This window comes from Medicago sativa, chromosome 3 (assembly GCF_051527215.1).
Source record: "Medicago sativa cultivar Bolivia chromosome 3, Bolivia_mono, whole genome shotgun sequence".
In the NCBI taxonomy this organism is placed as follows: domain Eukaryota; kingdom Viridiplantae; phylum Streptophyta; class Magnoliopsida; order Fabales; family Fabaceae; genus Medicago; species Medicago sativa.
Window position 1 is genome coordinate 70,797,541 of NC_140751.1, and position 26,653 is coordinate 70,824,193.

Consider the following 26,653-nt stretch of genomic DNA (forward strand, 5'->3'; position numbering starts at 1 on the left):
TTAAAAAAAATGTGTTAACACATAGGAGAAACTTACATCTACACTGTTGTAGTTTTATTCTGCACTAAAAAACTACTACATAGTTGTATTGATTTCTTGATTTGGTTGTTTTTGACAACTTTTCATTACTGATTTAAAATCTTTCGTTGTCTAAATGTTTTATTTTTTTATTGGAGAACGATAGCATATCGTTTCCTTGTGGTAGTTAAATTATGTCAATAAAGAATAAAATAGAAAAATAATCTTTGTAATATCTAAACTTCAGCCTCTCATGCTGCTGTCCTTTTCCCGTACAAATTATTCTCCACTATTTGTCTGGCTGAATTTGGATAGTATATCATGTGTCTAGTGGTTATTTATTTTATATATAATTTTTTTTTGGAAGATTTATTTTATATATAATAAATAAAGGAAAATGCTAAAAAGTGTCTTTAGGATATTGTTTAAGTATCTAAAAATAGTAATTTTTGCATTGGAAATTGTGTAGTTATGACTTTTATATACGTTTAACTTGTATTTTCAAGACAAAATTTCTTTTTGTAGGTTCCTTAATCAATGCCCTTAAGACATTTGTTAGCAAGGCCTTGAATATATACTGATTTCTTTATTTCTCTTTTTTAATATTTAAATTCAACTAATACTGCCATATAGTGGAACCCTGATTAAGTTAATAATTTTGTTTGATCAGCAATGACTTCTGCATGTTTTAATTAGGTATTTTCAAATATGATTAAATTAGTGAGAGTCAAGAATTAGCATCAACTCAGCATTTGTGTGTTTGTGTACAGTTTTCTAAGTGAGACAATCAATATCTGAATGTGTAGGTAAAGTAACATACTGCTATAGTGCTATGGATATGTTTGACTTTTGGGAATATACTTGGAATTTGATTATCATGTCAAATAAGGAAAACCGACTTTTAGGTGATTAAATAGGTTTTAAAGCACTAGTAACATTTCCTTTTTAAAAGTTGTGGTTATTGAAAGTCAAATTTATTTGACATGGATCCATTTCTTCATGTTCTATATTTGAAGGGAATAGTGATCTCTTTGATATTTTTTGGAACTCATTAGTGTATCACAAAAATTAAGGTAATTAGTATCACATAAATTAAGGTCATTAGGATTATCATGCAAACTTGCAAAGAATTAAAGCTAACACACTATACTTTTATCTTTTGCAATCAATAGATTGTCTAGATACTCCCAATAGGATATATATACATAAAGCTAACACTTTGTTTGGAATCAAAGAAAAGTTGATGAAGGATTGGGAGAGGAGAGAATGACACAAACCCTTTTTTTGGCTGGTTTAAAAATATGTGTGATGGATGAAAAAATAGGACCCACAAAAAGGTTTTCTCTCCATTTTGGAGAGAAACCGGGGCAAAAGCCAGCCAATTTTTTCTTTGGTTACAATTTTGCCAATTTTTTTAAATTATTTTATCAATTTTTCAAAAGATCTTTATGTCTTTTTATTCATATCATTGACAATGTTTGTTCTTATCTCTTTCAATCCAATCAAACAAGAGAAAAGAAAGTTTTTATCATTCTTTTCTTTCATTTAATTTACTTCACATGTTCATCATATAATTGGGATAATGGCATATAAAATAATAGATCGAATCTAGAAAGAAAGAAAAAAAAAACAAGGGTATATAATAGGTAGAAAGAGAAAGGAACCAAATTTAATTAAACATTGTACATATAACAAAATTACACAAGAAGAAACTCCAAAAAGAAAAATATAATAAAATTATCTCAAACTTGGAATCTTTTCCTTCCACCTAATAACACATTGAGAATGTTACAAGCACGTGCCATCACAACTTCTAGTAGTTGCATCGAAGTTTGAGGCATTTGAATCAAGAACAAGAACTTGTAATGCCTGCACATAACAAACCCAAGATTTTTTAGTCCAAGTTTTTTATTTGAACCAAACATAATAGTAACATTAATTAAGGTAGATGCAATTACAAACCTCCAAGATCATTGGAGAAACTAGAATTTTCCCTCCTTAATAGCATCTTGATTAGCATCACCAAGAGCAGCACCTTCCAAATACTTGTCTGCCAATTGGACTCTCTTCACATTCTCTTGTTCTGAGACAAGCATGTTACCATACTCCAATAGCTTTTCTAGTGTCATCTTTGGCTGCTCAAACACTGGTGGTCCTTCCTTTGAGTTCACAAGCTTCTTTCCAATTGTTTCAATACCAACTCCAGAAACCCACTTCCTCACTTCATCATCGTACACTCTAGCCCTCAATGCACCGAAGAAATCTGCAATAATAGCTCATAAATGAGACGGACTGACAAACAGACAGACAGACGGATAGACAAATAGACAGATAGATAGATAGGTATACCGATGGATTGGCCAGGGAAGGTGTCAACAATCTTGACAATGTCATCTTTAGCGATATTGTCATGGCGGAAAATTCCAATGCAGACACCAATACGATCTTCTCTAGTAGGAGCCCAGTAGAACTTCTCCATACGACCATCACGGATGAGAGGAGCATAAAGTGTTGAGAAATCATTACCGGTGACAATGATGGGCACACGAGCATTGTCTTCCTTGTTGTACATACCAGGGAGTTGGACATTGGTGGGGTTATCAGCAATGTTCATGAGTGTGGCATTCACCATTTGGTTGTTGACAGTGTATTGTGTGGTTCCACCCATACGACCTGCTCCTGCATCGAGATCGTTGATGAACAGACAACACATCTTTCCTTTCCTGATAATGTCAGAGGCTTCACGGTATCTCTGTCTGATCAATTTTGCTGGCTCTCCTGCATTTCCACTTTCAAGCTCTCCAGCACTCATCATGATGGGGCTGTTACACAATTTCAACATTAAATTAGGTAGAAGATTATGTAACATAACATATGCTATATACTGAGCATGCTTGGAAGAGCTTCTTTGGTCTTGCTTTATGAAAATTAGGCCATGTTTGCATAAAAAAGTTTATTAAGAGCTTCTTTGATCGTATAAGTGCTTATGTATAAGCTATTTCTATAACAAAAGATAAAATAAATTCAAATAAGCCATAAACTGCTTTTATACGCTATCTTGGAGTGCTTATCGGAAAAAAGACAACAACTTGATTCCCATCTTGGCAAAGACAAGCTCAGCTTGGAATTTAAGAATTTAAATCGTAATTTATACTAGAAAGGATGTTGTGCATGGAATTGGTTAGTGTAATAAATAAGTAAGAACTCACTTGATTCCCATCTTGGCAAAGACAAGCTCAGCTTGGAAAGATTTTCCTTGTCCTTTGCCTCCCCAGACACCAAGAATGAGTGGAACCTATCAAAACATAAATTAAAATATTGAATATGTATCCCAATTCTGCTAAAGTCATAGCATAGTCTATAGAGAAATCATGAGTCAAATTTACATACCTTGATGTTAGGCAGGGTCAAGAAATTCTTGGTGATGTGAACAACAAGCTTGTCCATAAAAGCAGGAGCAATGTAAAATCCATCCATAGTGTTGTCAAAGTTGTACCTAAAACACCATCATCACAAGTTTTAGATGAAAAGAAACTTCATTTACAAACCATACATATTAATAAAATGTGTAGCAAGTCACTCACTGTTTAAGTCCAGTACTAATGTACTCATAAGAACTCATGACTGCATAATGAGTTCCAGCATCTTGTGGTGCTTGGAAAACTGAATCAACCAAACCCTTTCCTCTTGTGATGTCTTGTTGGTCATCTGAAATATCATAGGCCAAACCCCTCCATCTGTCTCCGTCGGTCTGTTTACTGTCATCGATCTCTTTAGCAGCAAAAACTTTGAAGCTTCCTGAGGAAACTTTTGTGTTTGGAAGTCTTGCGGTAAGCTTCTTCAAGCTTGTTCCGAAGAAAGCTGAATTAGAAACTGTTGGTCCAGCTACTACTGAGCCATTCAAGCTCATCTGCAACGTCACAACATTTCACATTATTAAGAGTTCAATTCTTACAAATTACAATTACCTCCCCCTCTTTTTACTTACTTATCTATTCTAAGTTGTTTTTTTGATAACGAAAAAAATATCGTGTAAAAATCTAGTGGATCAAATAGAACTTGTATCAAATCAAAAATTTAAGATACAAGTTTTGTCGTGATCCACTAGACCAACTCCTTGAAATCTATTACTCCTATATATCACTTTTAACTTTACATGATTTCTATATACGGATCTGTTTGGATAAACAGTTTAATTGAGCATTTATAGCATAAGTGATTATCATACAAGTGTTTATGTATAAACTATTTATTATCAGAATAATAAACTAAATTCAAACTGTTTTTATACAACTTATAAGCTGTTTTCATAAGCTTTCTTGTAAAGCTTATGAAAATAATCTGAAAAACATCTACGAATATGTCTTAAACTACTATAAGCTCTCACAAATACTTAGGTCACTAAATAAGCTTAAATAAGCCGGTCTTGAATATGTTATATCATGCATCAAATTATATCAAAGTATGAGTGTAAGATAAACTAATCACCCTTCTAATATGGTATCTATAAATGGATTCTTAAATTACACAAACATTATGTGCTATATAAACATGTATATCAACTATTAAGTATCCCTATATATCAGCTAAGTATCACATAGGTATACAACTGCAGTAATGTATAGTAGTATATAGTAGTAGTAATAAAATTTAAGTCACATGATTTGGAGCATTTAATTAATGACAAACACACCTATGTGAATGTGAACTATATAAACATGCATACTATATAGTATTTAATTAAACAAATGAAAGTAACATACTGGAGTTTTGACAGCTCCAACAGTTGAAACTGAAGCAGCCATGGATACTGCACTGATTGGTGTTGCACAATAGAGAAAGGTAGTTGAAATTGAATCAAATTATTCTGTGCAAGTTTGTGATCAAATTGAGGGATTTATATTAGCTGATTAATTGATAGGGTGTAACAATAGGATTGGTCATTGAAACCATAACGTCCACACAATGAAGATTACCAAGCTGCCACGTGGCAATCATAGAGTTGCTACATTTCTCAGTCACTCTTAAGCAATGACCTTGAGGTTGGTATTGAAGGTATTTCCAGCTCCACAAGTATTAAGGAGAGTTTCTTACCACACAAGACTTGGATAGGACTCATCTCATCTCATCTTTATGCAAAATATTCAAGCATTGGTTACTCTCATTTTACACTAAAAATTAAAACATCAATGTCTTGTATTGGTGAGTGGCCAATCATAATATTGCTATTTTAAACTGATCATTATCATTTCTATTTTCAACCTATCACATTGGTTTTTCAATTTAGATTACATTATTACATATAAACCTATAATTCAATTTCACATAAGTCAGACAATTATTTTATTTTGTTGGATAAACAATCATAATATGTGAGACATTATTATTATTATAGCCCCTGAATATATTACATTTGTGAACACATCCTCAAATATGTCTTTAGTTAGTCGTTTTGGTTATTATATGTGTTTTGTTAATCATTTTGATCCTCGTATATGTTTTTTGTTAATCAATTTAGTACATAAAATTGTAAAGAAACACTTCAAAATGTATCTGCAATTTTAATATTAATACGTCCAAAAATTACAACAACAGTGTCTCACCCATTAATGGACTAAAACTGTTGTTTACCTATTTATTTATGAGTTTAATTGTGGGGTTGACAGTTCAAAACAATTTTGCACATACAATCAATCAAAACATTCTGAATTGTCATGTTTGGCCCACATAAATTAAAATCATTAATTGATGTGATAATTCAGAATGTTTTAATTGGTTGTGTGTGCAAAACTGTTTTGTGAAACTTTTAGAGTATTTTCAGTTAGGAAAAAATTGGGCATGCATAATTATTGAATAAAATTATAGAAACTGTACATTAATTAGGAAAATTCAAGATAATTTCATAATTTAAAGGGATTGGACTCATCGGTCTCTGTCTCTATTACAATGAAAGGAAATTCAGAACTTTCCTACTTTCTTCACAGATATGCTTCACAATAGTGTCACTTTAGTAGGAAAAAAATTGTTTCAAATTAACGGATTGGATTAGCTTATTTGAATTATCTATTGACATAAATTTTGTAAAATTGTTTGGAAAAGTTCTTCAAGAAAGTTTTTGAAAACAAATTATAGTTTATAAGAAAACAATTCAACATTATTTTATCTTTTGTTGTAAAAATAGTTTATACAGAAACATTAATTATAATAATCAACAGAAATGATATATAAACACACATTTTAAGACACAAATACGACACCAGGGGCAATCTCGTAATTTCCAATAAAATCTAGGGGTATAATTGAATTTACAGCTGCAACATCTCTCTCTCTCTCTCTCTCTCTCTTATCGTCTATCCTCTTTCTTTCTCCCTTTCATCTCTAAACAGTAAACACGGTTCAGACCACCACCACCATCGCCGGCCGTCGACATCAGTCACCACCCCGCCGTCCTAATCCACCATCGAATCCCAACCCCTCTTCTCCAGCTCGTCAATCACCACCACCGGTGAGAGAGACCAGGCCAGAAAGAATTCCGGCGAAGAGGTGCAAGTGCAACCACCGCTGACCTTTCAGATATGACATTATACATCGCGACCTCCTCTTTTCCCTCGCGCCAACCACGACCTTCATCTCACTAGTCGTCGCCTCTCTCTCTCCCGCCGCTGCATTGTTTTGCTTCTATGGTTTCAGATATGTTTTTTGCGGTCACTTTTGCAGAGGATAAATCGGGAAGGAGAACGGCGGTGGTCGCTGGTGGCTAGACAGTTGAAGAGGGGTGAGTGTGTGTAATGGTGGTGGTGGTGTGAGCTATGAGGGAGAAGCAACAGTGGAGGGAGTGAGAGAAGATACAGTAACAGGGAAAGAAGACAAAAAAAAAGTAGAAAATACCGTATAAATATACGGTGGTGTCTGTATTGTGTTGGTTATTTTGTGTTCACTTATCATTGCTGAATAATCAATTGTGTTATGAACTGCTAATAAGTTGTTTATGCAAACAAACTTATGTATATTCCTCTCAAAACATTATATTCCACTTTAATTTATAATGATAGAAAACACTCTATAGTTAATAAGGTTAGTTTTTGTAAAATGTTATATCTTTTGACATTTTCTAACATTTCTTAAACGTCACTAGTTTTAAAAGAGAGGGGAAGTAAGAACTAAGAGCATCACATACTTTATTAAAATTTCACATTTAAAAGTCCTTCATTTAAAGAAAGTTTTGAAATCATCATAGCACATAAACTTGACATGTCATTGGTTTTTTCTTCTTTCAGGTTGGCAATTTTTTTTGGTTTATCATAATATTGCTACGAAGTTTCCATCGTCGATTAGCACTGACTGATCTTTATGGAAGAACATGTGGGACATATAAGGTGAGTTTTCCTTTTTCAACTTTTTCTCATAAGCATGACATGAGTCATGAATTGAACCCCTGACCACATACTTAAGGGCACAACTCCCTTATCACTTGAATCAATCTATTGTTGGTCACGCTCATAAATTCTAATAGTCATGTAAACTCTATAAGTTGTACATATCAAAATAACAATCAATTTTGGATGAAATTAAAGGGAAGGACAAACGTGCCTATGTTCGTCAAGAATCAGTTTTAAAGCTAATGATCTATTACTTGATGTACATCCTAGACTTTATTGAGTTTCTAAATCTTTACATATACATATTAATAATTTAAATACTAGGATTTAAGCCAACGGCAGAACAAGAGGTGGAAGTGGAACAACCAGAAGTCGATGATGATGAAAGAGGAAGGTGTGAGGTGAAGGAAAATTTTGAATGCAATTCAACATGAGTTAACTTACATTGAGATTTGGATTCGGCGGACGTTAACTATATCAGCGTGAGTTAACTCACCAAACATGACATATTGAGGTTATTTTAGAAAGTTTGAGGTGGGAATGAGCAAAATTGAATAGGAAAAAACAGTTTTCTAAAAGTCCATATACCTAAAAAGGCCTTAAGACATTAATATGGGCCCATTGGACTTGCAGTACTTAATTAAAAACTTCTTCATTTTCCACCATATTGATTTCTCATGCGCTCCATGTAGTTCGGATTATAGAATCCGAACTGCATAAACACCCCGTAAAAATTTCTAAAACATGTTAAAACACTTCAGATTTTAGAATATGAGTAGGACATACGAGAAACTCATATGATGAGAAAAGTAATAGTCTAATTAAAATAAAACGAAACCACTTACAATTCATAGCAAATACAAATAAAACTAACAGCTATTTTAAAGGTTTGAATTGAAATTTTCGTTGTTTTCCTCATTATTTGCTCCTTTTAGCTCCTCTTCATTCCCTCGTTTTAAAAGAAATTTGATCTCGAATTTGTCTCGAATGACTCGTATGAAGAAAGACACAACTCAATGAAGGCTCTGTTTGGTAAAAATAGCGGATAGCTGATAAGCTAGCTGATAGCTTTTAGCTGATAAGCTAGCTGATGACTGATGACTGATAAGCTAGTTGAAGTGTTTGGTAAAATTAGCGGTTTAACTAGCTGATAAATGTAAAATGACAACAAAGGACATTCTTAATTTATATTAAATTTATATCAATTAATAAACTAAATGTAGCAACACCTTTTCTATTTTCTCGATAAGATGCTATTATCTATTTATTATCATTTGTCTCTATTTTATACAAAGAATAGACATTACCAAAATGTATTATTATCTATACGGGACGACATTACCAAAATGTATTATTATCTATATGGGACATTTTGTAAAAAAAAAAATCTATATGGAATATTACCTCAAAAATCTATATGGAATATTATATACCATCTATATGTGTTATCAACGACGGATTATTTCTCTAAAAAAATTGATGGATGATTATAAAAAAAATAACTAAACAGTTATCGTAAAAAAAATGGACAATTGCACTTCTTTTTTGACAAGGAACAATTATACTTTATTAATACCCTGAAAAAACATGCCAGAATTATTCCTTTTATTGTTTTAATCTTTATGGCTACATTTAATACATATAAATTATAATAAATAAAGAAGGGGTAAAAACGGATTTACATAAAACAAAAAGGGTAATAATGGAAGAAAAAAGAATAAGCTATAAGCTATAAGCTCAAACGCTACTTGGAATAGCTTCTGAAAAATAGCTTATAAGCTCGTTGAAATTCGTGAAATAAGCTATAAGCTCATTGTAAAAAAAGTTACCAAACAGAGCTTATTTTGTCAAATGAGCTTATAAGCTATAAGCTATAAGCTATAAGCTCTTTTGGTGGCCTTACCAAACAGACCCTTAATGAAATAGAAGATTAACCTTTCCATCATAATTAAATGGAAATTGTGAAGAAAAAAAAGGCTAAATGTACCGATTAGGTGCAACAGAATTCCATTTTTAGCATTCAACATACTCATTTTCAAGGTAAGAATTTTGAAGGTAGAGAGAAAGCTATACCTCTTGAAGTTGACATTATGGACCAATTTTACCTTCATTAAATTGGACTTGGTAACAAACGATAATCTAATTTGTTTTTGCTTATGTTTAAATGTAAATTGAGCCTCGGTGATATTTTTCTCATCACAAACCAATGATTTTTTTAAAGACGACAAGTTCCTCAAACACATTAGGAATATCATATGAAAGTTTAAAGATTCGGCAAGAATAGGTAGAGTAAGGAGAGATATGTATGGTAAAACAACCATCAACTATAACAGTTCTCAAAATATTATAAAAATTCTCAAAATAATAATTTTATTCTTTAAATAAGTCATGGTCATTTATTTATGGATCATAATCTAATAAAAAACATAACAATGGCTTACACACTATGACAATAACATATAAATCATAATCTTATACCATAGGCATTTATTTATGGATATATTAGCATGAACTCGATACTTTAAAAAATTTACACACGCATATTACTTTTAGGTTAAATAAGTATTTTGTTCTTATAAAATCATGTGTATCCTTCAAAAATTTAACTAATTTTGCAGTCATGTTAAGTATATTATATAAATCTATCATGCAAAAGTTTAAAGTCTTTTACCGAGGGATGAAATAAATATAAATTTTTAAGTAATTAACACTTCAAAATTCATATTTAATTCATATTTTGTTTAAATTTTAAAGTTTTGTGTGAAAGATTGTTATAATATTCTAAACATCTATGTAAAAATTCACTCGAAAATGTGAAAGGTGCATATGATCTGATTTAAGAACAAAGACCAAATCATACCAGAACATATTTAGGGGATCAAAACTTGCTGAAACGTTTTAGAGAGACTAAAAATAATTTTTTAGATATTTATGGGGAACAAAATCATATTTAGCCCTTACTTTTATATTAAAATAAAACATTAGCATGGATAATAAACCAAATATATTCATTTTTATCAAAATATACATACTTGAATAGTTTTCAAATTATGCATACATGTATCTAATATCACAAGTTAAATCTACATAATCAAAATTTACTTTTGAGATACTATAAATGAATTTAGAACATCAAACATATCATCATGCATCCTTAAAAGGAAAATTGTGTTCTGTGTACCTTCGCCACAACCATATGTTGATAAGAACGTGTAGTCGTATCTCCATCAAAGTTGCATTTATTATTTAACCACAAATAAATAAATAAATTGTCTTGTTAACGAGTGTCCCCGAACCTTCTTTAAGCATTTTAAATTTGGAAATTATTTTTTTTTAAAATCAAATAGTTTAATTTCGAATGCATTGAATACACAAGTTTTCATAAAAAGTTATGATTTAAGACCCTTAAAGAATGTCCCAGAAGCACTCGTTAACATTTCCCATAAATAAATCAAACCTACATATTGCAAATCTTGTGTTGGAAACAAGGAAAATTTCAAAAAAGATGATGATGGTTGCACAAATAAATTTTAAAGTGTGTGTAAACACACTAAGAGCATCTATAATGCTAGAACCAAAATTTTAAAGTTTACTCCAATGCAAGAACTATATGTATGTTTCTATATTGTTAGCATAATTCCAAGTATCTTTCTTCACATTCTTCATTTCTATTTCTTCAAATATCAAAACAAGTTACTATGAACTTAGTACCCGTCTTCATTTTAGCATGGCGTTTAAACCAATTCTGACAATCCTGCATGTAAAAATTGTTAGGATATGTGGGAGAAACATGCATCCAAATAGACATTGCTCTAAGGCAATCTCGTAGAGTATATATGCAGATCACTCTCAACAGTAGCACCACATCTATATATGACACGAAGTATTGAAGGGACGAAAAGACCTAAACATGACGACGAAATAACGAAATTGTTCGATTCGATTCTAATAACCGTTATTTCATTTTTTTTCTTACCTTGTTCGATTCGATTCTCTACTAGTGTACCATTTTTTTATGATAAAAGACCTAAACATGAAGAAAAAATGACTAAATTGTTGTTAAAAATAATAGGATCAAATAAGTTTTTTGTCCTTATAAAATTCTAGAATTTCACTTTTTTTTAAAAAATTTCATTAAGTTTTGGTCCCCCGTATATTTTCCGTCACGTCACTATTTATGGTCCATACTTTTAAGTAAAATCATGTGTATCTTTAGAAATTTTAAATTATTTTTTGCAGTATTTAATTAATACATTATAGAAATCTATTTTGCAAAAGTTTAGTTTTTTTTAACAATGGATGAATTAAATATGAATTCTTAAGTTATCAACGCTTACAAATTCATATTTTGGTGCAAAAAATTATTATGATATTTTAAACATCTCAGATAAAATTCATTCAAAAAACATGAAGAATACACATGAGTTTACTTAAAAGTAGAAATCAAAAGTGGTAACTGAAAATACTTGAGGGATTAAAATTTGCTAAATTTTTTTAGAGGAACTAAAAAAAAATTAAAAAATCTAACTTAAACCAAAATAATAATAAGGGTCGTGCAAATTTTTTGTCTATAGTTAAAATGTAGATATAGGGACGAATACGGGTATGGGTAAATATTTTTCAAATTTCTGATATAGAAATGAATAATACCATAGTGTCGTACCAAAAGTCTATCAATTGCCTTCCGTACCAAAATCAAGTAATGAAAGCATTTTACATCTACAAGCACAACAAATACATAAGACAATAAATACTTTGAAAGTTGGCCCTTGGCCGACCCAAAGGCCAAGTCCCACCGATTACCAATCTCAACTAAGACTTATCAAATGCTCAATTGAGAGTTCAGCCCCCAATACGTGACTACCCTTTTTTATTTTTTTTCTGGAAATACTCCTACCTCTTTAAGAATCATGATATCAAAGAAGTTGAACACTTCAACAACAATAGAATCGTTATATTGATTTTTTTAATCCTCGTGTTTTTAAAAAAGGAAACACTAGTAAGGGTATCCTAATGACACTTGTTATGGATTAAAAAAATAAACAATTGCTAAATTTTATGTAAAAAAAAATGTTGCTTTTTAATATTCCAATAAGTTGGTTACGTTAATTTTTAAGATAAAATTTCTATTTTGAGCTTCATAACAAGTGTCTTAGTGCAATTGTTAGCATTTTCTTAATTTATAATACATTTTTATCTTTTATTTTTGTTTTTTAATATACATATTTACATTTTATTAAATTTTAAATTATAGTTTATAAATATAAATGAATAAAAAAAAAATTTATCTTATCATGCTGGCTTCTAATACAATTTCTAGTCAAGATAAGATTTTTATCCAGAGACATCTTTTTTTTTTTTTTTTAAGCAAAAGAAAAATAAAATAACATAAAAGAAAAAAGGTACAGAGCTGGGGGGCATCGGGCCTGACCCAGAAATAACCCAAATGGGAATACATCGTGATAATACCGTAAAAAGAAACTATCCTAATCATCCTAACAAAACGAACTCTCATCACGAGCGCAACCCAGCGAGCCCGCGTACGGACTCGAAACCAAGTTACAAAAAATATGACGAGAGAGTGTCATGAGGATAAAAGAGGGTTTAATATTGGTGTATGGATCGACCGTCAGCACGGTAACAAGATCCACGATCCAGCAACCCCCTGAACAAAGCAGCAGGTATAAAGCTCTTTCGAGCAACACTTCGAAAACAATCATAATGACTGCAACGAACAAGAGGACGGTACCGGAGTGAAGGCGACCCTGATGCATCGAGACCTGCAGATCTCAACAAACCTGAAAAAATCAGAGAATCGAGCAAGGAACATCAACACAACCGGTTTCTCGAAAACTCAATTGAACTCAAACACGAGTCCAAATCGAGACTCATTCGAAAACTCTCGAAAACTCATTTTATCCAGAGACATCATGTGACAACATTCTAGATTAATTTATCATGCTGTTAGGGATGGGAATAGGCGAGGCCGGCCTACAGGGGCCAACGGCCTAGCCTACGACAGGCCAGACTTTTTCCTCAAATAGAGAAGGCCTAGGCTTTTTTAAAAGCCTATTTAGCTTAATAGGCCAGGCCACAGACCATTCAAAAAGCCTCTTAGGCCTATTAGGCCAGCCTATTTAAGTAAATATGAATAATATTATTTATTATTATATTATATTTTGTACTTTGAATTAAAATAAAAATGTGTTAACTTTTTTAGTAATTTAAGCTTATTAGGATAAATTAATTTTTTTTACATATTTAAATGTATTATTATAAACTAGAACTGAAATATGATACAATATATAGTCAAATTCCCTAAAAACTCATGTTGATTATCAAAAGAGAGTTTAATCTAGTTTGCTAGTCGATTTACACTTAGATCACATTGCTGATTTAAATATGTTCATATGAAATAGGCTTTTAAACAGGCTAGCAAGTCATATCATGCTTTCAGAAGGCCAGACTTAGGCCTAAAAAGTAAGCCTATGGCCGGCCGCAGGCCAGGCTTAGGCCTTCAAAAAAATTGGCAGGCCAGGCTCAGACCTTACAAAGCCTAACTCGGCCTAGCCTATTCCCATCCCTACATGCCGTAGACTTGGTAGTAGGGCTGGCAATGAACCGAACCAACTCGAATATAGTTCGGAATTCGACTCGACAATTCGCTCGTTGAACTTGGTTCATGAACCAAATGAGCTGAACTTGAGCTGAAAATTATGTTCGTTAAATAAGTGAGCCGAACTTGAACTATATGTAGTTCGACTCGATTGGTTCATGAGCTGGCTCGATAATACGTGTGTGTGTATGTGTGTCTGTATATTAAATAATAAATTACACACCAACATAAAAAAGAAATATGGCCAACAACTAACAATAACAAAATAAGAGTATTCTCTTTTAATTATAGAAAACGGTGAGAAAAAGTTCCAATTGAAAGTGCATTGTCAATATGCTTTCACAGAAGTTAAAATAGTCCCACATCGGTGGGTTTAAAACAATAGAGCTGAACTTACCTATATAAAAAAGACGGAACTTCATTATACAAACATTCAACAGTAGCGTGTGGTACTTAACCTCTAAAGCGCTATTTTGCCTTTGAGTACAAAGTTTATAATTTTTTGTTTTTGTATTCAGCACAAATTTATGTGTTATAATTTGTGCTATTATTTGTGCTATTTTAATATATACATTTTTAAAAAATTAAAAGCTCAAAATGCCTATAAAAATGGTTTAAGAAAAAAAAGGGCATTTTAGTTATTTGATTTGACGAGCTGAACCTAACGAGTCGAGCCGAGCTGTTTGTGAACTTTAAACGAGCCGAACTCGAGCTTAACAAAGGGTTCGTATCGAACTCGAGTCGAGTTTCGAGCCGAACCAATTCTTATCGAGTCGAGTCGAGCTCAGACGAGTTCGACTCGACTCGACTCATTTCCAGCCCTACTTGGTAGTATTCTTCATCCCATAATAACTGAGTTATTTGCAAAAAAAAAAAAATGTCCTAAAATAACAGAGTCATTTCATTTTTCAATACAATATTAATTACTTTTTTTCCCTTTATAACTCTAATTAATAATTTCATCACTTTCAATTCAAGATATTTCACTTTGCATTTATGATAATGGAGAATGCATCAATATTTAACAAGAACACTTAAAACCATTTTTCTCTCTTCTTCATTTATACATTTTTCTTATTTTGGTCATTAAATCCTAAAGGTGATATTATTAGTTTTATGAGACGTCATTTGGTGGTATGATTCACTTTTCAACTTTATGGTACTTGGTTCCAAACTTAACACTAAAAATCAGTAAATTGACAAGAGGTTTATATTAGCAACAAGAGAAAGAAAAAAGAACTTATAACAATGGAGATTTATTTCACAAAGGATTGGTCTAACATATTACGAGACTTAAAACAAATTTTATCGTCAGACTTTAAGAGTTTATAAAAAAAAAAAACATTGAAAACATAAGGTTTACTTAGCACAAGGTCTGAACTTAAGACCAAGAGGATTTGGGGCTTTGATCTTGACCAACTGAGTTAGAAAAACATATATATAATTTTGGAAAATACTTACGTAAAGTTCAAAGTTCAAAAGGCTAGAAATTTCAAGTTCCTCCAGATAATTTAAAGTTCAAAAGGCTAGAAACATATATATAATTTTGGAAATACATATATATAATTTTTGACCAACTGATTTTGCAATGTTCCTCCAGATAATTTAAAGTTCAAAAGCCACTTTTTATCACCTTCATTTCAATCGAAATTTCAATTTATTTATTTGTTTGTGTGTTAAAGGCTAGAACCTAACATTATTCTTGTAGAGTTTTGCACCACGAACTAATAAAGTTTTCAAATTTTAGGGGTTTCTCTTTTGACACAATAGTTATAACATCAGCTTTAATTTTGCATTTTGTATCAATGTAAATATGTTTGATGAAAGAAATTGTGATTGTGTCGCTTCCCCAATTCTGCTTTTTCATTCTCGAATTGTGATGTTTTCCGCAAGCATCTTCTAGGTTTACAGATTTCATGGGGAGTTGAAAAGGATGAAGAAATATAATAGGGACAAGATTGTATGTTAAAATGTCTAGATGTTCCCAATTTTATTTTCAAAAAATCTCAACCATCGATTCAATCAAACGGTATTTTCTTCATGGTCCACCGGTAAGGGACTTGATTGATCCCTCACCCTAGAATCCACCTGACAATGATGGTTTGGATAAAGAATATATACTATTGTGTTTAAACTTAAAAGGATTTCACACTAGTACAATGGAGTATTACATTCGTTAAGTATCTTTGATAGTTTAAAGTTTGTGTGCACATATTAAAAATCATTTTATTGATGTATATTTATTTCAATACACACTTAACTTTTATAATGTGAAATGCATCCTTACATGTTTTAAGTTTAACATTTGTATCGAATTGATCCTTTTAATTTTTTATTTGCAAATTGATCATTTGTGTGAATAAAAGTTTACATGACCATTCAATATTGAGGTGGAAGGTTCAAAAAATGTTTATGACAACAAACAGGATTGTCTTTACATATATTTTCATCTTATTGTTTTACTAATTTAGTTCAAATTTTAGTTCAAATTTTACTAGAGAAATAATTCATCAACTTTTACCAAGTTAGTAATAAACGTCCACATAAGTATTTTTTAACTGAGAAATAATTTTACATATATTTTATGACTAAAAGATTAGATACACACTTTTACCAACATAAATGACATTTTGAAGATAAAATACTGAAATATTAATCCAGTACAAACGTTTAACTTAAAAACCTCATGATGCATTTAGCTTAAACTATTTTACAACTCTCATTTTTTAATGCAAAGAGCATATTAACTTTAAGAATATAGTTGGAAGAAAAAAAATCAACAACATTTTAGACTTCTAAAAACACTCACCGTTTTGAAACAAACATAAAACATAAAAACTTCCAAGATTATAAAAACACGCATTGTTTTGAAACAAACATAAAACATACTAAAAACTTCCAAGATTATAAAAACACGCATCGTTTTGAAACAAACATAAAATAGAAATTTTGGATTAGAATTTGTACATTTAATATTAAATATAAAACTTTTGAATAAATAATTGTTGTTTTTCAAAAAAAAAAAAGTTACTACTATTAGTTGTTTTAACATGTGCAATGTTGCACAAGTTAGACAAACCCAAATTATAAAACTATAAAGATAATTGAAATGAGAGGAGTGTGGTAATGCACATGAGAAGAGCTTGTTCATATCCAGTATAATACATTTGAGATGCTAAAATTGATTATCTTTATCAAATTCCTCATCAACTTATAACTTGATATCCAAATGATATTAATGTTAACACAGTGCAACAGATTATCACTGTGTAGACATTATAAATTAGTCACTCTTCAACAAAATTAGCTTGAACCATAGATGAGCATTCACTCATGAATAGAGAAATATATAACATCAAATATTATAACTCTAAGCTACTTAGCAGAAACTTGAATTATTGCTCAAGTGTCCTAGGGTTTACTTGGAGTATATATGATTATCTGATCACATTTGACAAAACCCGACTCGCAATCATACATCCTTAAATTCTAAAATTCAAGAATTTTAGGTTTCCTTCTGTTTCCCTTTCACTTTGCATCATTCCTACTTAGAAACCCATGCAGCAACAAACATCTACAAGGGACTTTATGCTACCATGATCAAATCTAGCTTAGATAAAGAACCATTCATATCCTATGCTCAACCAAGAATCCAAAGATGCTTGGTTGAGACACTATAAAGTGAGAATACTAAGTAATTGTACTATACCAAAGCAAAAATTAAAGCAGCATAGGCATAAAGAAAAACCACAATTGTTAAGGACAATTTAAATGTACTTGTGCTTTGTACTATAGTACTTGTGGATTGGTACAAAGATGATGAAATCACATTAAAATTTCCCACATTCATCGTCATCCAAAACAAATGATGAACATGAGAATAAAGTGGGTTGAAATGATAACTAGATTTAACAAGTCAACTAGTGTATTAAATGGAATATCTTAGAAGCCAGTCATGGTTGACCAACCAAAATTAAATTACAAGGAATGATTCAGCTACTCTTATTATTAGATGTAAAAGTAATTAGTTTAACTAATTATGCATTGTCCTTACCAACCGAGCTAAGCTCACAGAGACATTCAGCTACTCTTATTATTAGATGTAAAAGTAATTAGTTTAACTAAATTAGTTACCCTTTCTAGTTGTTCTTATTGGCTATATAAGAACAACTAATTAGTTTAACAAACTTCTACATCTAATACTTATCCATCGTTGATGTCTAATTATAATCTAATTAGTTGAACAACTAATTGATCAAAAGATGTAAGCTAGATGGGTTTCTAAGTAGGAATGATGCAAATACAAACTGAAGACCAAAATCACAAACTAATAATGACAACTATAGTGTCCAAATTTAACTAGAGTTAGATTCCTACAATACTGAAAAATTAAGTTAACTGAGCTTAACAGCATTATCTGCTTTAAAGTCTTAATTGATGTGATTCATTCAATGGAAGGGGGGATGAACCAACCCCACACCACCTTTCCCTCAACAAAGTCTATCTCATTGATCATCCTACTACAAACACAACACTCCTCTTGCAAAACTATTCAATTAATGCACAACTGTCCAAAGGCATACATAACCATTTTACTCATTAATCAATCAAGCATTGAATATATAGGCATAGGCATATATAACACAACTAGGCAATAGAATCAAACAAACATATATGCTTACCATAAAATCCTGAATAATATAAAAGGCTGCAAAGAATCATAGTTAAACTAATCTAATAGAAAACAGATAATCAGATAGACAGATCAAGAGAAACAAACTAACAAACTAGTACAAAATTATCTAAACATAATTAACATCTAATTCTTCAAGGTTTCTTAAAAGCAGCAAACAAATGAACAAAACAAACAATCCCTAACCTTGCTATATATATTCTTACAACAAAAGCAGTCAGAAGTAGAACATACTGCACACGACACAAGTACTAGCTTAGTCAGTGATTAAGATTAAAACATGATTAATTAACAAGGTTCCTAGCTAACTCTTTCAGAAAGAAGGAGGAGGACGAGGAGGTGGAGGACCCCAAAACACATCATGAGGCATTTGAGTACCATTATGCAACAAATTTGGAGGCAAATTATACATAGGCATTGAAACCTGTTGTAATTGTTGATGATGCTCACCCAATTCCAAACCTTGAGAAGAAGAGCTAGTAACTGCAGCTGCAACAGTTGCTGAATCCACACCAGATTGTTGAACTTGCATTTCCTCTTGATCACCACCACCTTGTTCATCTTCCAAGGGCAACCTCTCATAAGTAGCATTAGCAAAAGTAGCAGCAATAACCATAACAGGTCCAGAAGCAACCAAAGGACCTGCAACAGAACCACCAACAACCTGCCCCTGACCACCAGCTAAATAAACAGTTAATCCAGTAGCTCCAGCCGGAGAAGGCGGAGGTAGAAAAGCACCCGAAAGCGAAAGTATCTCGAATCTTCCATGAAGAGTAATAACACCACCAGGAGCAGCCGGCTGTCTAAGGGTTACATTAGCTACAATGCCGCTCCCACTCAAAACCGACACACCACGGTGACGGCGGTTAGCAAAGTTGGCAATACTCTCCGCCACATCACTACCACTGCTGATTTCCAAGACATGGCTTCTTAGCGCGTTGGGGGATTCTTTGGTTATAACAATGGGTGGTTTGGGTTTGTTTTTGGATCCTGGTGGTCTCCCACGTGGCCTCCGACCACCACTGCTACCTGGCTCAGATGGGTTTTGTTCTTCGTTGTTGTTGTCTTCCTCTTCGTTGTTGTTGTTGTTGCTGTTGCTGCTGTTTGTTGGAGTTGAGTTCGCGTTGTTGTTTTCCATCAACTCTTGCTCTCTTTTCAGATGTTCAAGTGATGATGGTGATGAAGGCATTGATTCTCTGTGACCCATAGCCACATTTCCAGCCCACCAACGATTTGCCATAATCTTCTTTGATTTCGAAGAATGAAAGAAAATCTTCAAGTTCAGAGTTCAGAGAAAGAGAGAGAAAGAAAGAAAGAGAGAGAGAGAGATATCTTTGAAAAGAAGCTGAGATATATCAACTTTGTTTGAATCTAAAGACTCAGATCTATCTCTGCAGCAGAAAACCAAAACCTTATCTTATTTATTATCTCAAAAGAAAAGAAAAGAATCTATCAAGTTTCAAGTACATGTTTTATTTTTGTTTTTTTGCATGTAAACCCTAACCACATAAATAAAATCAAACAAGTCACATCCACATAATTATATAACACACACAAAAAAAAGATGGTGGGTGAAAATAAAAGGGAGGACAAAAGAGAAGTAGAAGTAGAAGAAACCTTGTTGAAGTACAAGAAGAAAAAAGGGAGTAACCCTTGAACTAGAAGAGTATCAGGTTTTGTGGCATTTGAATCAGAAAAGGTAGTATCCTGGGGAAAGATTGTGATAATATGCGTTTGTAGTACTACCTCAATCTATGCCACTAAAAGGGGTCAGATAGATTAATTAGTACAGTTACAACAGTGTACTGTAGTAGTACCTCTCTCTAGGGAGGGACCCTCAAAGTTTCTATATCTGTCTGGGTATACGTGAAGTGTGTTTCAGTTTCAAAAGAAAAGATGATAACATCACATAACACCGTCCTTTGAACTTGCCTTTATCTATATCTATCTGTAATGAGTTAGTGGTTTTGTGTGAAGTGAAGGGTGGTTTTTGGTTGTCTCCCTGGTAAGCGGTTATAGAGTTGTGTTCAAAGTTTTCAACTTCCTAAGTAAGCAGAAACACATCCACTTGGTGTTGTTGTGTCACCTACTCGTGACCCTTCTTCGTTCAAAACAAGATTAGGAGAAAAGATTGCGCAACTTGCGCAAGACACTATGTTGTGTGTACTCCATAATTATGAGGATGCAAGGAAAATAATGTGTTCAAGAGTCATGGTTAATCCACTTTTTAATTAATGATAGTTTTTTTTTTACTCATTTAATTAATGATAGATCGATCTACTATGTTTATGTTGTTTTTATTTTTTTACTCCCTCCGTCATGTATCTCACGCATGCGAAATTATCTTAAATATCTTTAATAATTTGGTAGAAAAAATTATGAAAATTTGATATTCTAAAAATATTTATCGAGTCGAATCCAACATCTTATATGTTATATTTTGTCTTTATATATTATTAAAAAATAGAGTTAAAGTATGTTATGTGAACAATACACATTTTTAAAATAGGTCATTTAAAATAGGACGGAGCGAGAGAGTAAAAAAAGTAGGTCATTTAAAATAGAACCGAAGGAGTAAATAAAATTGGTTTTGTCGTTTAAAAAGATTAGGGACACAATTTGTTATTTGTTTGTCTTCTATTTCTACATATTTCTTCTGTCTGAAAATGATACTTTTTCTGTTCTATATTATCTGATAGAGTTGACTTTGTCACGTATGTCAATGTATAATTTTGATCTTAAATATCTTTAATAATCTATCAGAAAAAATTATAAAAATTTGATGTTTGAAAATATTAATCGAAACAAATCCAACATCTTATATATTATAATTTGTCTTTGTATATTAGTTGAAAAATATGGTCAAAGTATGTTATATGAATAGTACACGTTTTCATATTAAGTCATTTAAAAATGAGACGGAGTATATGTTGGAGTTAAGATAGGTTTGTACATGATTTTTAAGGAAATGATTTTTTTTTTTGGTAGTCGGGGTTCGAACTCCGAATCTTGCATATATTATGCATTGTCCTTACCAACTGAGTTAAGCTCACGAGGACTAAGGAAATGATTAATTATGTTGATTTCAATGTTAAAATCAGTATTATTTACTAAAATAATCTTATTAATTGTAGTTAACGGAATAGTTAAGTTTGAAGAAATTCAATAAATAAGGGTATAATATTATAAAAATAAATAAATACTGCATTTATATTTTAAAATGACAATTTTTTGAGACATAGAAAAAAGGTTAAAGCCTCAATTATTTTGAGACGGAAGAAGTAAAATATAGATTAAACCATTTTTAATTGATGAACTTTATGAGTTATGGTTAATGGATTTTAAATGTTGTGTTTAATAAGATTGATTTTGTTATTTAAAAAGATTAAGGGTCATGCTAACCGGTGTCCCCGGGATACTGGTTAAGCATACAATAAAAGGGAATTATTACCATAAAAGGAAATTGTTTCTGACTTTATTATTAATTAATTACACAATTTTAATGCATTAACTACTATATAGTTTCTTTTTTCATATCCTTAACCAGTGTCCCGGGGGCACCGGTTAGCCTTTCCCAAAGATTAATGATGCAAGATGTTGTCTGATTGTCATCTTTTTTTTTTTTATATAAAATAATTCATTAAACCATTTTTATATGATAGATCCTCCCAAGAACAAGTTCAAATTCTAATTAAAAGAATCAATGATGATTCAAATTCTGGATTATTTGAGCTTAAAATTGAAGGGCTAAGAAGAAAAAACATCACTATATTTCATTGAAAAACATGCAAATTTAATTTCTATTTTCACATGTACTTTGCCATGTCTTCACTTTTCATGCCAGTCCATTCAAAAATGTGTGACACACTGTTTTAGGGTAAAAACGAGGATTAGAGCAAAAATGCAAAAACATGTGAAAAGCAGGGGCCAAAACATATGATTTTTAAATGGAGATACCGATTTCGTAAGAATAATAATATAGATGATCCAAAATACATTTAAACCTTTTAAAAGTTTTGATTTACTAGGGTTTTATTTTTCTTCACTTTATATTTTATTTTCAAAGTAATACTTTAACTAAATAAAAAGCTAATTAAATATTTTAATTTATATATGTATTTTAATATCATATTGTGATTTAAACCGATGGTTTGAGTTAAGACATCGAATGACTATTATATAGAATGTTTGAGGTTCGATAGCGGCTATTAATATTTCTTTCTCGCCTTAACAAACTTTTTATTTTTTACACGACAAATGTTGGCATTGTTTCCTTCAAAAAAAAAATGTTGGCATTGTTAGGTTTTATATTGGAGTGAGAATCAAACTTCAAGCCACCTTATCATTCAACTTCACTCCTTAACTCATTCACTCCAACCACCAAGTCACTCTTATACTACATGTTTAGGAATTTGAATTAGGTGTAGTGTTTATTGCACTCAGTCAGCCGCAATCAATTGGACAATTCAAATTTTAAAACAATTTTTAATTTTTTTAATTTAAAATTATTAAGTTAAAGTCCAAATCGTCTTATCTTCATTGGACGGCTGTATGTAATCGTCGACTTGTGACTCCACACAAGTTTGTTCTTATTTTTAGTGTGTGTGCGCGTGTGTATAGGGGTGGATCCATGTCTTTTTTTTGAGTTGCTAAAATAATAGTAAAAAAAAAAATTATCCAATGAAATAAAAGATTATATATTATTTAACCTAAAATAACAGTTTTAATAATCTTATTTGGGTTAGTTTTATTAGTTAAAGGCAATTTGTAACCCTAACAAAGTAACAATTGCTAATTGAAACAATTACTCAAAAAAATACTCCCTCCGTTTCAAAATGAGTGTCGTTTTAGGTGTTTACACACATATTAAGAAATGCAATGATTAAAAGAAAGAGAATGGTTATTTTACCAAATTATCCTTATTGACTATTGGTTAGTTTTTAAAGTAATACTTTGGAAGTAGTGTGCTGAGTATTAATTGGAGGGTACGATTGAAAAGAAAAAGTTATTATTGCATTGGAAATTGAAAATGACATTCATTTTGAAACAAATTTTTTTGGCTAAAGCGACACTCATTTTCAAACGAATGGAGTATTGTTAATTGAAACAAAATGAGTTCTCAACTTTCTGGAGAGAGTGTGTATGTGAGAAAAAGAATGAGATTAAATCAATTAATGAGTTAAAATATAAATGGAGAGGATATTGACTTTTATAGTGAATGGCGATATTGACTTTTAAGTTATTGAAATATATTTAAGCCAAAAATAAAAATCGTAACACATTTTAAATTGTAATTGCCCGTTTGGCCAAGTAGTAGTACATACATTGGTGTCTTGGTTGGTCGGTTGGAACTCTGTTCTTGTACCATCGTAGCTCGAGCGTTGTGTAGGGCTCCATAGGAAAACTGCACTGCGTGGGGCTCCATAGAGATGTGCTTTCGAAGGTAGAGCAAAGGAGATTGTTCACCAGCGAAGGGAAAGAGACATGCAAAGCACATTGGCACCTTGATGTTCAAGTTAGTGAGAGAAATGAGGCGGAAAGTGTGTGAAATGTGGTCAAATTATAATCATACATTGGGTGTGATGTTGGGTCACACTTTTATAGCCGGAGGGAGACGTTGTAACCTTCCCTTAAAAACCCGACGCAAAGTGCGATAAGCCGTTAGAGATCGGTCTGACGGCCAAGGTGTAACGAAGAGTGCTCTTGTGCGGCGAGGCGTATAGGAGATCCACCGTGGTGTCCTGATATGTGAAGATTTTAAGTTAATAGACCTATTAATATTAAGTCGGAGATACAAACTTCTGCCCAATCCAAAACAATTATTAATTTAAAAAATTAGAGAAACCAAAACCAAAACCACATAAAATCTTAAGAAAATTCATCAACTTTCTTCTCAATTTTAACATAGTGAAGAAAAAAATATATAAACTAAGAAAAATGTTAAAAAATAATAAGAAAATAAGAGTTATCAATTAAGTTTAGTAGAATGAAGAAAATGCTACAAACAAAATACTCCATATGAGAAAAAAGTTGGGCGTGTATGGAGCTGGAGTGGGGCAACGTGCTGGTTGTCACTGCAGTGGGACATCACTGTCTGCAAACAAGGACAAAGGAGCGAGTGCCAATGTCTGAATTTCAGTCTCCACTCTCCAGAACTTCACCATTGACTAGCCAAAAAATTTATGGAGAATTATTTCAATGCTTATTTAATTTTTAAAACTGACCCGTAGTATCCTTTCTCCTTTTTTTGGTGGAATTAGAATATACTTGCCCCATTCTTAGCACGTGTCTTTGTATGAACAAGAAAATAATTTTTATTAATAAATATAACTGATCTTTAATTAATGATTTATTACCACACAATAGACATTCTCGTAAGATTCTAACACTCAAAGGCTTAATTACTCTTTTGGTACCTTAACTTATTTTTTGGTTTCGTTTTGGTCCCTTAAGTTATTAACGTTACAATTTGGTCCCTTAACTTACTTTTTGGTTTCGTTTTGGTCCCTTAACTATTAAAAGTTTTGTTTTGGTCCCTTAACTTATTTTTTTGTTTCGATTTGGTCCCTTAACTTATTTTTTGGTTTCGTTTTGGTCTCTTAACTTATTTTTTGGTTTCGTTTTGGTCCCTTAACTCTAATACATTCATCCTAACGTAAAGGACCAAAGTGGTTGACGGAGGAAGAGTTAAGGGACCAAAACGAAAGCAAAAAATAAGTTAAAGGACCAAAACGAAACCAAAAAATAAGTTAAGGGACCAAAACGAAACTTTTAATAGTTAAGGGACCAAAACGAAAGCAAAAAGTAACTTAAGGGACCAAATTGTAACGTTAATAACTTATGGGACCAAAATGTAACCAACAAATAACTTAAGGGACCAAATCATTAATTAAGCCACACTCAAACAAATATGGCTCTCTCTCCAAAGTTCGAACATTAATTTGTTATGTTAAACTCTAGTTTCTTTTGTTAAATTCAATCTCATCGTTGTTATTTACACCCAAATATAATTAAGTTGTTAGTTGAGAACAACAAACAATCGAATTTAAGGGACTGTCGTATCCCTTTTAGCCAAATGAATGATAGTCGAATTCATAACAACCAAATACGAGATAGGGGAATCTTTCTCAAATTCACAAAGGTTCATGCATGTCGTGTGAATGTCAATGCACGTGGAGTTGGGCAATTCGGTGTTTGCTTGAATTCTATGTTTGTAGTGTCACTAATCGAAATGACTATCTTCACGAAAGCACGTTTTGAAACAATTATGTAGCACAAATGTATAATGAAGACAGAAAACAACACGAGATGGGGGGAACAAACCAAACTTGGGGCACCATGTCAACCATGCAATGGGAATCAACACACACTACCCGTGGGAATAGATGAACTCGTGGGAATAGATGAACAAGGCTGATTTTGTAGGCCACAATGCATTGATCTGTATGACTAGTTTTTTGTCTATAAATAACTAAACTTGTATATTTTATTTAACACACAATAAATCAAAACAATCAATTTTTGTAAATTTATCTTTTGTTGTATCCTATTGCTTATGCAATTCTTAGTTGAGTAACTCACAAAACATTTAACATCGTACTTAACACTCTTTGTATGAGTTAAGAAACTCATAGTCGAGAGACAAAGTTTATTCCACAATGTAATCATTTGAAGTGCAAATGGAATTACACTTGAGAACTATTAGTCTATAAGAATTATTCTAGTCCCATATAGAAAAATATTGAAAACGAGTTTGGTATCTAAAAAAAATAATAGCACTTTTTTTAAACGATTCATTTTTTATCAAGTAGTTTGATATCTAAAAACCCACTTTTTTAAGATGAATATGTGGGATATCTAAAGTTCGAACTTACATATATTACGCAAATACAATGTTACTAACTTAACATGGACTTAAACGGCAAATTATAAAGGCCGCTTCCCAGA

At 31.8% G+C, this 26,653-nt stretch overlaps 2 protein-coding genes across 2 annotated transcripts; both read right to left on the minus strand.

The window, feature by feature from the left end:
- Positions 1 to 1,658: 1,658 nt before the first annotated feature.
- LOC146939763 (ribulose bisphosphate carboxylase/oxygenase activase 2, chloroplastic-like) lies at positions 1,659 to 4,887 on the minus strand. The gene is made up of 7 exons (XM_085757497.1): positions 4,782 to 4,887; positions 3,603 to 3,928; positions 3,409 to 3,514; positions 3,228 to 3,313; positions 2,368 to 2,840; positions 1,981 to 2,281; positions 1,659 to 1,887 (listed from the first exon to the last, which is right to left on the minus strand). Exons 1-6 carry the CDS (start codon positions 4,821 to 4,823, stop codon positions 2,001 to 2,003), a joined length of 1,314 nt encoding a protein of 437 aa, XP_085613623.1. The 5' UTR covers positions 4,824 to 4,887; the 3' UTR covers positions 1,659 to 1,887; positions 1,981 to 2,000.
- Positions 4,888 to 18,731: 13,844 nt separating this feature from the next.
- On the minus strand, positions 18,732 to 20,906 carry AGF2 (AT-hook protein of GA feedback 2). Its single transcript, XM_085757498.1, has 2 exons — positions 20,324 to 20,906; positions 18,732 to 20,097 (listed from the first exon to the last, which is right to left on the minus strand). The coding sequence occupies exon 2, from the start codon at positions 19,944 to 19,946 to the stop codon at positions 19,020 to 19,022; it is 927 nt and encodes a 308-aa protein (XP_085613624.1). The 5' UTR covers positions 19,947 to 20,097; positions 20,324 to 20,906; the 3' UTR covers positions 18,732 to 19,019.
- Between the last annotated feature and the right edge of the window lie 5,747 nt (positions 20,907 to 26,653).